This window comes from Phascolarctos cinereus, unplaced genomic scaffold (assembly GCF_003287225.1).
Source record: "Phascolarctos cinereus isolate Bilbo 61053 unplaced genomic scaffold, phaCin_HiC Scaffold_4;HRSCAF=312, whole genome shotgun sequence".
Lineage (NCBI taxonomy): Eukaryota > Metazoa > Chordata > Mammalia > Diprotodontia > Phascolarctidae > Phascolarctos > Phascolarctos cinereus.
The window spans coordinates 501,590,244-501,603,646 of record NW_027555847.1 but is presented as its reverse complement, the minus strand read 5'-3'; the positions used below and the strand labels follow the sequence as shown (position 1 = coordinate 501,603,646).

Genomic DNA, 13,403 nt, shown 5'->3' with positions numbered 1-13,403 from the left:
CTAAATAAATCACCATATAGAGCTAAAAATTGCACCATTCAGGATGAAATCACCCTGTTGGTATAGCAGACAGTTTGGCTGAGGAAGTGAGTTTGAAGGTTTATTCCTTTGTAATGGTCCAATTTAGGCCTGGCACCATCAGGAGATTCTTTCCAGGGAGGGGGCTAAGGCGTTCAACACAAAAGAATTTGAATAAACAGGAGGAACTGTTTTGTTGTTAAAGCCAGAATTCTCTGTGGCTTTTCTGCCTAGACTTGTTTTATTCCTCCATTATTATTCCTGGAAAAAAAATTGTAGTAATCACTCTCTTCCAAAGTAAGCTACTTTGTCCTATCTCAAGGGAAGGAATGTATTCTGAGAGGCCAAACATGGATGTAGAGAAAGTCTCAAAGCATTCAGCCAGGCTTTGCCCGGTGATAGTTAAAATGAATCATTTATAATCAGAACCAATAAGGATGCCAAAATGTAATTTACACAAAAGGGGCCCTGATTTTGATTTTTCATTTAATGTAAATCATCAGAATATATTTGTAGGCTAGAGAGCTGGAAATGCATTCCCTTACAATTGGAATAAGGCTCTTTTTCCCCCTTTGTAGTTTTGCTACTGGCTGTGTTGTGAATGGGGGAAATGTGAAATGTTCCTGCAAACCTGGCTACGTGGGAGCCCAGTGTGAAAGGTCAGTGTCTTTTTTCCCTGCTGGTGGCCAGCTGCAGGAACCCCACCCACCTTCAGGGTGTTCCAGCAGGAACCTACCAGCCCTTGCCAGGAGCACTGCTGCTGTCTTTCTCCCAGATCCTTTTGTAGCATGCAGAAGCCAATGTCTGCTGAGCAAATACAAGCAAATACTTCCTAAATCATGCAATTTTTCTTCTTTCCAACTCTCTGAATATTTCTGGTATTTGGAAATTGCACACACCCATATAATGGATAAAATTGTACAGTGCAGGTGATTTAGGCTTTAGGGATTTCATGCCTTATCTTCAAACATCTATTGAGCACCTTCCATTTTTAAAGATATTACTCAAGGTAAGGTGAAGAGTAGAAAGATGTATAAGATGTGATCCTTGTTCTGAAGGAGCTGCTGTTGATTGAGGAGCCAAGACCTCTACACTTGGAAAGGCAGCTATCAGCATGAGGTACTCAATGAGTGCCAAATGAGCAGGACAGAAATGATGGGCATCATGGAAATAAGTTCTCTATAAGGGCCCAGAGAAGGAAGAGTGCATCATAGGATAGGGTGACCATTAGAAGAAATGTAACTTCAGCTAGATGAAATTAAGGTTCAGTTCAGAAAGTATTCTATTTTTCTGCATGCCAGGCATCATGCTAGGGAAAAAAGGAAAATAGATCCTGCCCTCAAGGAGCTTACATTCTACTTGGGCTGCGGAGGAGGGAAAGGGGAGACATAGAATAAGTTACAAGGAGAAAGAATGATATTTCAGGTGGGAGAATCCATCTGATTATAGGCACAGACACATGTTTTGGGGATGTGAGTGGTCTGTTCTGGTTGGAGTGAGGATTTCCTATAGTGGAATGGTGAGGGAAAAGTCTGGTAAGGTATATTGGGTTTAGAATATGCCAAGTAAAAAGCTGGGACTTCATCATGGAATACAACTGAAGACTCTTCTGCTTTCTTGCTCTCATTTAAGACATTTGTTCCACTTGTCTTCTTACATCTTTCAAAAAGGTTTCAGGGTATAACACCACTGAGGCTCCTTCTAATTAAATTCCTGCTGTCATTTATCATGACCACTGAAACGGAAATCAGACTGACATGATGAGCTCCTTTGACTGCCAGGCACCTGGTTCAGAAAGGGACATTCTTAATAAACTCCACTTTTCCTGTCCATTTATTTTCACTACTTTGTTACTTAAAGAACCTCCAAAAGTGAAAACTTCGTTATTATCAGTTTTCCAGCTTCCCCCATAACAGCTGATAAATATCCTACTAAGGTACCTGATCATCTTATTCCATACCACTCCCTTGCTGCTCCTTCCCCAACACCAGCATCCCCAAACCACCTGCCTACTCCAAGCATCTTTTCTTGCTCTGATATTTGCTACACCAAAGAAATCAATAAAATCAAGAAGTTTTATTGCTAGTCATTGCATTTGGCTGCTGCCATTAGAGGGGAAGAATGGCATCAAATATTTTTATAGTTTGGGTGTTAATGACTTGGGTGTGTGTACTGGGAAGTGGCATCTAACTTCTCTGAATATTTATGGACTCTGAAAAAAAGACAATCTGTTATTATGTAAATCTTTATGTAGAGAATGTGGGTGGGAGAGATATCTAAAAATAAAATATTTTAGAACATAACATTCTGTACAATATAGCCTATTGGGTAATAATAACAATTACTAAAGGCCTTTAAAATTTGCTGCATACTTTCCTCCCAATGATCCTATAGAATACCTATAATATTGATCTAGGACTCTGGAAATCAAATTCTGAGTCTTTTTTTTTGGACTTCATTTCCCTTCATAATTTAAGGACAAAGTTTTGCATTCCCTACTGGCTTTCTGAAGTTTATTAATCCCTAAGTAGAGCCCATCATATTTTTCATAGAAGTTTGATACTTGAAAATATATCATTGTTATAATTTCTTACAAAATGTAAGTATTGGGAACAAATTGGTACTTTGCTTCTAACCAGAGAAGACTTAGATTTGAGGAGTTAAAACCATGATTGGGGAATCAGGGTCATCATCACTAAATCCTGTTGAGTATTTAGAGCTTTGGGACCATGTTGTTTCTCTTGATTTTCACATCATAAAGGAAAAAAGTCCATCCCTGCCTTCTAGTTGTTCCAAGTCTTCTGTATAATCTATGCCTGGTGACTACCTTACTTCATTGTGTTTTCAAAATAGATTTTTGTGTGTCTTTTGTTCTGACATCATGAATACTTTCAGTTGTATACTTTCCTCTACTCCCTCCCAGTGAACCATCCCTTATTATAAATAGTAAAAAAAAAAAAGAAGAAAGAAAAAATCCAGCAAATCTAGTTAACACCTTGAAAAAGGCTGATATTATATAGAGAGTTCCGCAACATTTCCTGCCTCTTCAAAGAAGTTGACATACTTTCTCATATCTCTTCTTTGAGGCCAAAGTTAGTCTTTAAAATTTTGCACCATTCAGTTCTGGTTGTTTTGTTATTGTTTTTGTTCTTTCCATTTATACCATTGTAGTATTGTATATATTATTTTCCTGTTTTTGCTGAATTCATTTTGTATGTATTCATATCTTTCCATGCTTCTCTATATTCATTATATTCCTATGACAGAACAATAATATTCCATTACGTTTGTGTACCATATATAGATATATATATATATATATATCTATATATGATTTATTATGCTAAAGATATTGATCTAACCCTCATTTCTACCAGACTGCTTTCCAGTTTTTCCAGCAATTCTTGTCAAAGGGCAATGCCGCTAATTATGATATGGACATATAGGCAATTAGGTAATTTATATCTTTGGGTTTATCAATTACTGGGCTTTTGAGGTCAGTTATTTGTGATTCTTCGCTGTCTAGTTTGTTCCATTGATCAACTTTTCTATTTTTTAACCAGTACCAAAGATTTTTTACGATTACCACTTTATAATATAGTTTAAGGTCTAGAAGTGCTAATCTTTCCCCTACCCCCCCATTTTTCATTACTTACCCATATATATGTGTGTGTATATATGTATGTATATATATGTATGTGTGTATATATACATACATACATATACACACATATATATAATGTGTGTGTATATTTATATATATATATTTATATATGTATATATAATCCTTTGCTCTTCCAAGTGAATTTTGTCTAGGTCTTTAAAGTATCCATTTGATAGGTTGATTAGTATAGCACTAAATCTGTAAATTAACTTTGATAGCATTATCCTTTTTAGTGTGTTGGGATCATGAGCCCTGAATATTTCTCCAGCTATTTTAGTTGCTCTTTATTTCTTTAAAGAGCACTTTGTAACTTATCTCTCCAAGTATTTCATATTCTTTGGTCTTGGGCCGTCTTCTCAGCTCCCTCTATCCTATTTCACTTAGTGATCTCATCAGCTCCCATGGATTCTATTATTATCTCTATGCTGATGATTCCCAGATCTATTTATCCAGGCCTAACCTTTCTCCTAAACTCCAGAATCAAACTCCAACTGCCTATTAGACATCTTGACCTAAATGTCTGATAGACATCTTTAACTCAACATATCCAAAACTGAACTCATTATCTTTCCCATAAGCCCTCCCCTATTCTTAACTTCCCTGGAACTGTTGAGGGTACCACCATTCTCTCACTCATCCAGGCTCACAACCGTGGTTCTCCAGTCTCTCTTACCCCCCATTTCCAATCTATTGCCAAATCCTATCAATTTTACCTTCATAACATATCTTGTATGCCCCACCTCCTTCTCTTCTCTGACATAGCCTCACCTCATGTTTAGACCATTGCAATAGCCAGCTCCTTGGTCTCTCCCCACTTCAGTCTGTTCTCCATTCAGCTGTTACTTCCTAAAGTAAAGATCTGACCATGTCAGGATCAAGTAGAAAATCCTGTGTCTGGCATTCAAAATCTCTTACCTTTTCAGTATTCTTACACCTTATTCCTTTCTCTTTCTCCCCCTCTACCATGTACTTTGTGATCCTTTATATGGGCCTCTTTGCTATTCCTCACACAAATTGCTCCATCTCCAGACTGAGAATTTTTGCTGGCTGTTCTCCATGCCTGGAGTCCTATCTCTGCTCATCTCTGCCTCCTGTCTTCCCTGATTTCTTTCAAGTCCCAGCTAAAATCTCACCTTCAACAAGAACCCTTTCCTGATCCCTCTTAATAAAAAAAATTAATTGATTATCTCCAATTTATCCTGTGTATATCTTTTTTGTAACTAGTAGCCTGCATGTTACCTCCTCCACTAAATGGTAAGCTCCAGGGGCTGTCTTTTGCTTTCTTTGTATCCCCAGCTCTCAGCACAGTGCCTGGTAGGTGCTTAATAAATATTTTTTGACTTTGGTAAATTGTCTGCCAGACATTTTATGCATTTGGAGTAATTTTGGATGGGATTTTCCCTTCCATCGCTGCCTTCTGGACTTTATAATTGTCATATAGAAATGCTGTTGATTTTTGTGGGTTCATTTTGTGACCTATAACTCTACTGAAGCTATTAATCATTTCAATTAGTTTCTTTGCTGACTCCCTAGCAATTTTTTTTTTTTGGTGAGGCAATTGGTGTTAAGTGACTTGCCCAGAGTCACATAGCTGGTGAATGTTTTGTGTCTGAGGCTAGATTTGAACTCAGGTCTTCCCGATTCCAGGCCCTAGAGCTCTGTCCACTGCAACAATTAGCTGTCAGTGACTCTCAGCATCTTATAAGTAAAATGTCATGTCATCATCAAAGAGGGATGGTCTGTCCCTTTTTTCTGTCTTATTATAGCTTTACTTTCTTTCTCTTATCTTATTGCTGGTGCTAGCATTTCTAAAATTATGTTATATGACAGCAGAGAAATGTGTTCTCTTTCTTATTTTCTTTATCCTTCTTTTTACTAGAGTTCTTTAAAGACCTTATATTCAGTTCTCCTTTTAGGCTCCACATTCCCTCTAGAGCTTCATAGGGAAGAAATGCTCAATTCAATTTAACAAGCATTTGTTAGGCACTTAATATATGGCAGGGACTGTGCTGCTTGCTGGGAATACAAAATTGAAAATGAACCATGCTGCCCTGTGGTTGGAGAAGAGCACTCTGACCACCTTTATACAAACCCTGCTACCTTCTATAGGTTTACAGGAGCTCCATCACTGACCTTAGGAGGTGGCCAAAATGTTCAGAATAGGTAAAAAGATTTTTAATTTCTAATGATACAAAGATCTTTGCAGTATTGATGTTTATTCTGCTTGTATTTTTTCCATGTAGATGTGCACCAGGATATTTTGGGAATCCCCAGAAATTTGGAGGTAGTTGTCAGCCCTGCAATTGCAATAATAATGGCCAGTTGACCAGCTGTGATCCATTGACTGGAGGTAAAACTCATCCCCGTATCCATAAATGTGATTTGATGTTTCTTTCTCAGGGTGATGCAAAATTACAGTTTGGGTCCCCAAGCAAAAAATTCCAAAAAACATGATCTCCCAATTGACAAGTGCATCCCTCCTTCTGAAGGTCCTGGTGACTTCCCTAAGTACTGCTTAGACTTAGGGTAAATTATTTCTGGAGTAAGTTAAGCAAGAGATAACCAATGTAGCCAATAGATTTAGCAGTAGCCAAAATAGATTGAAGCCCCTTTTCATCAAAAGAACTTACTTCCATAATGTAAGTTATATTCTGGTCTCATGGTTGTTATTATATATATAACCTGAAAACTTCTACATGGTATGTGAATATATCATTGAAACATGGCAGTTGGGTGTTAATTAACTGGGTTACGAGAAAGAATCTCAGAGCCATAAATTTGGTACTGTTGCATAAATGGGTGCTGCTTAAATACTTTCCCAAAGTATCATAATTTCAGGAGGTTCCTGAAATAATTAGGATGTATAGTATCCCTAAAGAAAGCTGTTTTGTCAAATACAAATAGGTTGTCTTTGCAGGTACTTGCATTTACTTATTAAATTACTTATTAATGAGTTAAATGTAGCATTCCTAAATTATGAGTACTTTATAAACTTAACAATGCCATTTAAAAACCAGTTATTACTATTGTTATTTTATTCCTATCTTTTTGATGAAATTTAGGTAGAAACGGTATTGGGAGAAATCACTGTCCTACTATTCTTTTGTATTTCATGTTCTGGAGTCTACTTATTGAATAAAAACAATAAGATGTAAGTGCCTAATCTCTAAGTTGACAGAAAATATCTTCAGGACAGGTCCAGTAGTGGATAGACTATAAGTGTTCATCATCATCATCATCATCATCATGCCATTGTAGCATTATGGATAGACAACTGGCCTTGAAGCTAGTAAGACCTGATTTCAAGTCTTGCCTTTGACTTATTTGGGCTGTATGACCTTGGGCAAGTCACTGAACCTCTAGGTTCTCTAGACAACTCTCTGAGAGCATATGTTACAAAGAAGGTGACAACCTGCATTGGTAGAGGAAGTGTCCTGCCAGGAGCTCCCTTTGCCAATTAAGATCTCGGACCTATTGCCGTTGTTTTATTGAATTTTGAAGCAGAGATCCTGTCTTCAAGTTCTGGCTCAGAAACTTAGTAGTTCCATGACCTCTGGACAAGTCATTTCACTCTCTGGACCTCAGTTTCCTAATACCTAAAATAGTACTACAGGGCTTTGAACGTTTCTTCCAACTCTAAATCTATGACCTTACTACTTTCATTGTTACCCTATTATGTTTATTTTATTATTGTCATTGTTGAATTGTTACATTTGATTTAAGCGTTCACCTAAAGATTATAAATTGTCAAGTAGAGCCATCATGGGTACTTTGTGTTCTGGGCCACTAGTCAACTCTTTCTGCCTCCTCTGTGCTTTTCATTGCTTGGCTGGTCAGTATTTAACAACCAACTCTTCAAAAAACTTTACCCACCGAACACTTTTAAGTTTAATCTGCATCATTAACATTTTCTCCATCACTTTCTTAACTCCTGACAATCAACAAAGCCCAGATTTGTAGTGTTTACTGATTTCTAAGGTGTAGATGTTCACACCGAGAATTTGAGCTGGTTCTCGTGAGCCGGTTCCAACTCGCTCCAGTATACTCCTGCTAATCATACCCTTCAGCCCTTACCCAAGTGTGCAGCTCCTCTTGCTTTATTCATCTCCCTCCCTATTCGAACATACTTTCAGGAAAAGAGCTCGTAAACTCATTTTCGTTCACGTATACAAGACTGATGAGACTCGGAATAGTACACCTCTCAGGGATATTTTGTATCATGGTGGGACAAAGTTACTGTTTACCTTAAACATTAATTGTATAACTTTAGGAATCATTGAGGGGAAAGGAAAGTTATTTTGAGGGAACTAGCACAAGAACGGCATGCTGCAGTCTCTAAGAATCTCAGTCAGCTATTGTTCCTACGTATTGAGTGTTACTTCAACTCTCTATGGTTTTCAGTCACAAATATAGACCACTACTAGAAATAACAAGGGTATCTTTCTACATGGTAGTAACCGTGGGAGTTTATAAATTGATGTGGAAAAGAACCACCATCGTTAGGACTTTTTTTGGAATGGATGTTTTTATAATGAAAACTCAAGCTTGAAAAATAGGTACATGGACCAGACACCCTTTGTTGGTAAACCACTGTTCTAGGCATTATGGGAAATCATGAAAAAATACATCATGTTTGCTGCCATCTAGGAGTTTACAGTCTGAGAGATGTCAGAAACATACATACACAGGCAAAGATTCACAATAGAAACTGCTTTCCCTAAAGTTATTAATGATCTCCACATATTCTCCAGGATCATACAAAATCCTCTGGCATTCAAAGCCTTTTATAACTTTGTCCCCTCCTACCTTTCCAGTCTTCTTTTACCTTATACCCTGATGTATACTCTTCTATCCAGTGACCCAGGCCTCTTTGCTGTTCCTTGAATAAGACATTCCATCAGGGCAGCTAGGTGGCGCAGTAGATAGAGCACCAGCCCTGGATTCAGGAGGACCTGAGTTCAAATCCAGCCTCAGACACATAGCACTTACTAGCTGTGTGACCCTGGGCAAGTCACTTAACCCCATTGCCTAAAAACAACAACAAAAACAACAAAAAGACATTCCATCTCTGGGCTCTAAGTATTTTGTCTGGCTGTTCCTGCATGCCTAGAACATGTTCCCTCCTCATCTCTGCCTCCTGGTTTCCCTGGTGTTCTTCAAGTCCCAACGAAAATCCATCTTCTACAGGAAACCTTTCTCAATCCCTCTTAATTCCAGTACTTTCCCTCTGTTGATTATTTCTTATTTATCTTGTACACAGCTTGTTTGTTCACATTTGTTTACTTCTTGTCTCCCCCACTAGACTGTGAGCTCCTTGAGGGCAGACACTGCCTTCTACCTCTTTTCATACTCTTGGAGATTAGCACGGTGGCTGGTGTCTTATAGTAAGCACTTGAAAATGTTAATTGACTGACTAGAAACCTCTAAACATGCAGCTATTCAGAGATGCACAGAAATGTACAAAGGCTAAGTATTTGAAATGCTGGGAAAGAAGAAGAAGAGGGTCAGTACAGAAGTGCTTAAACAGCCAGATGAAGGTTGTCTAGAAAAGTTTCAAAGAGTAATCTCAAGGAGAATTCTAAGGGAGTCTGATGGAATTTCTTCTTCCCAAAAAAAGAGTAAAAAGGTATTCTAGGCAGCAGAGAAAGATGGTTTAGGAGGAAGGGCATAGTTGAAAGAGTACTTGGGGCCATTCAAGGGAATCAGTGGTAGACTTGATGAGCTATACTCCTTAATGACTTCTAAGTTCAGACCCTTTGATTCCTCCAAAGTACTGAGATTGGAGGCAGAGAACCTGAGTTCACATCCCAACTTTCCCTACTTTCTTCCTATATAAACTTGGGCAACTCACTTAATCTCTTTGGAACTTGGTTTCCATATCTACAAATTAAGAGGGTGGAGCTATGTGGCCTTCAAAATCCCTTGCCTATCTAAATCCTACAAGAATGGCAAATGGGATAGAATAGAGATGGGATTCAGTGAGGAGCGTCCACTCCTGGCTAGAGTGAACAGTGTCTGATGTGGCACAAGCTAAGGAATAAGAAAATGCGAACATTTGGTAAGAGGACACAGACGGAGGTAGGGAGTCTCAAAATGGTGCATCAGGAGGCTTAATTTGAGGTGAAGGCAATTGGAGAGAGAAAGGTTCCAGGAGAAAACATTTACTTAATCAGAATGACATTTGAGGAGCTAGACTGACCCAGTGATGTTTGCTGGGTCGTATCGGAGAAGCTAGAGGCAAGGGAGGCTGAGATGGAGGCTGTAAGAGAAGTAAATGAGAGCAGCATGTGATCTATGGTTTTGGGAAAGGAGAGAAAGGGACAGACTCGTAAAGAATGACAATAAAGATTATTTCCCCAGTTTACCTTTTTCAGAAACAAAACCAAACATAAAGGTTAAATTGTAGACTATAAAACTGTAAAATAGTGTCTTCTCTGTTTGTTCTGACTTCTGAATTCCTGAAAATTCTGATTTCAGATTGTATCAATCAGGAACCCAAAGATGGAGGCCCTGAAGAATGTGATGGTGAGAAAAGAAATACTGTGCCCTATGTTGGGCTGGTCACTTAACCTCTCTAGGCCTCATTTTTCTCAACTATAAAATGGGAAGGTTAGTCTCAGTGCTTCTTAAACTGTGAGTTGCAAAAAATTTGGCAACAGTAAGAGGTTTCTGAACACACAACAACCAAAAATTAATTCAAAATCAAACGTGTAGTGAATCTGAGGTGTTTCTGGTAGCACTCGCCCATGTTGCATCTCCCAACTTCACTGCAGCCTGGCCTTGGTTCTGAACATAAAGCATGCATACTTTGTACTGCACATGCCCTCAGGCCATGCAATGCTCAAATGCAAAAAAGGGTGAGAGTGAAAAAAGTTTAAGAAGCCCTGGACTAGACAACTTCTAAAGTACCAGCTGTAAATTTGTGATTCTCTCATTCTATGATCCTACATCTTCCGATTTTGGTGTATTCATGTGATATATTAGCTTTGCTATAGGTGTGTTGCTAGGAGAATACTAACAGGAGCCCCCTCCATTCAAAATGATCAAAAGATGGGAGAGCCACCTTTCCTGTTAGAAATGCCTGCTCTGTTATCTTCGTGGGCTGGAAACCCATGTTCCTCATAAGGAAATCCAGGCATGTGACCTTGCCTCTAACATAGAGAATGTGAAGTTGGCAGAACCACCTGCGCATGTCCTTTCCATTCTTATGATTCTTGGCACCCCGACCTCACCCAGCACCATTGTTTTCCTTTGCTCATGGTCTTTGCATAGACTGTGATAGCTGTGTGACGACTCTCCTGAAAGACCTGGGAACGATGAGTGATGAGCTTCGACTGGTCAAATCTCAGCTCCAGAGTACCACTACAAGTGCTGCCACTCTGGAGCAAATGAAGCACTTGGAAACCCAGACCAAAGACCTGAGGGTAAGAACTTTTAAATAATGGAAGAGAGCTTTGAAAGAAACTGGCTTTAGTTTAGGTAAGGCATATCCCTCTCACTCCAGGGCTCCAAGTACAGTTTTGCTTTTAGAAAGTACTAGTAGAAACGCAGCTCACCATTTTGAATTTTAACTACCAATCTTTCATTCATTCATTCAGTCACTCAATGTCAGTTAGTCAGCCAGCCAACATTTATCAAGCACCTACTGTGTGCAGAACTTTGAGAATGATAACAAAGTTAGTCTGATGTTTAAAGAACTTTAATTACCAGAGGGAGCTGTCTTCTATGCAAATATTCCTAAAGTTTAAAGTAATTTCAATACCACACAAGAGAAAAGTTCTAAATGAACAAGTCTTTGTTAAAGGTGTCTTCTTCGTCAAGCGTTCTTAAGTTCAAATGTACGACTGTTTTTCTTATGTGGTCCTAAGCAAGTCATCTAATATGTCTGGGCCTAACATCAGTGGGCCATCCACAAAAATGATAATAATTGTCCTACTAGGCAGATTGTGGAACACAGGAACTTCTTTTTGCAAGATTGATATTTTATATGTTCTGCATGATTGCACATTTATAACCTATATCAAATTGAAGGAAGACAGGAGAGGGAGGAGGGAGAGAATTTGGAACCCAAAATTTTAAAAAATGAATGTTAAAAATTATTTTTATATTAATTGGGCAAAAGTAAATATGCTTATCTATCTAAAAAAAAGATTGATATTTTGAAACTCCCAGGAAACTTGCCACTTTGGGTACATATGTAATGATATAAATTACCTAGAAGTCACAACACTAGACATTCTAAGGGGAACATAGAATACTTTGGGTGTACCATACATTAAAAAAGAGGAGTTAGGACTGGGAAGGAACTTTGGAATAGTTGCTAATTCAATTTGTTTCACTGTGGGGAATCTGTATAACTTTAATTCCTAAGGAGCCATGGTTCTCCACAAAACTTGACACCTCTGAAATGTAATTATATATCCAAGACAAGATAGATGTCTTTTAGAGGGAGGTTTTCTCGGAGAAGGGCCCATTTCTGACATCCCCAGGATCATTTAGAGCTTTAGGTGTTTTACCTTGATCTTTTGTGGGAAGGTAGTCAAAGGGAGGCCTTATAGAAACAAATTAAGGCATCTTCCTGGCTTGAGAGTGGCCCTGGATTCTTGATGTCTGTGCCAGCATACTATGAGCTCTGGCAAAGCTGTGTAAGCTGGAAAAAAATTTGAGTTCAGGCTTGATAGTACGGAGTGTATTCTTGCCATTTGAGGACCAGACTGGATCAATTTAGAGAGGCTCATCATCATCATCAGAGATTTGGTCATCAAGTATGTACTGGAGTCAAGAAGACCTGTAGTCAGGAAGACCTGAGGTCAAATCCTGCCTCAGGTTCTTTGCAGCTGTGTGACCCTGGGCAAGACAATTATTTCTGCCTGCCTCAGTTTCTTTATCTGTAAAATGGGAATAATTACAGCTCCTACCATATAGGATTGTTGTAGGGATCAAAAGTGATAACGTAGATAAAACCCTTTATAAAACCTTCAAGTGATATTTATTATATGTTAGTTGTCATAGCTAATATTAGGACTTGTTTTTGAATACAGAAGCATGTAAGAACTATCTACTGAGGTGTGGAATGTGTTTTGGATCCACATCTTTGTAGGATTAACCTACACCATTATCACACCACTTGAATTATCACAATATTATTCATAAATCTTTTTTCCCCATTTACCTGAAAGGAGAAAAGAAAGGAATAGAAAGTATGGTGTAGCTTTTTCATTTGTGAAGGAAAAAAAATATTGACTTTGGGAACATTATATTAACTCTTTTTAACAAGAAACGTTATCCTTTTTAGTACTTTTTTTGACAACTTGAATAGTGATGAATCAAATACCCTCCTATACTCTGTGAAATGACGTTCTAGCATATGGACTGGCACTTTAGAGGTATAAACCAGTGTGGTGTTGTGGAGAGAGCTGGGGAGTGGAAGTCAGGAGACACAAGTTCTTGACTGGTCTGTATTAGTAACTAGGTGTCATTGGTCAAATTAACTTCTCAAGGCCTCATTTTCCTAGTCTGTAAAATAAAAGGGTTTGGCTATATCAGGGCTGTGCTGGAACCAGCTCAAACCAGCTCACCAACATGTTAAAGTTTTAGTACAAATAGTTATATCCCAGAAATCAATAACTGCTATAAGTCAGGTCTTGATTTATTGCTTTATTGATTGCCTAGATTTTTAAAAAGTGATGGAAAAGGCTAATAATGCAGACTGAACATAAAA

At 38.3% G+C, this 13,403-nt stretch overlaps 1 protein-coding gene across 3 annotated transcripts in view; it reads left to right on the top strand.

The window, feature by feature from the left end:
* Nucleotides 1-13,403, top strand: part of LAMA3 (laminin subunit alpha 3) — a 319,129-nt gene that overhangs the window by 256,797 nt on the left and 48,929 nt on the right. For all 3 annotated transcript variants that reach the window (XM_078153463.1, XM_020968691.2, XM_020968692.2), the window contains 4 exons: nucleotides 597-677; nucleotides 5,926-6,032; nucleotides 10,160-10,207; nucleotides 10,955-11,106. In XM_078153463.1, coding sequence (XP_078009589.1) covers nucleotides 597-677; nucleotides 5,926-6,032; nucleotides 10,160-10,207; nucleotides 10,955-11,106 — 388 coding nt within the window. The remainder of the gene's footprint in view (nucleotides 1-596; nucleotides 678-5,925; nucleotides 6,033-10,159; nucleotides 10,208-10,954; nucleotides 11,107-13,403) is intronic.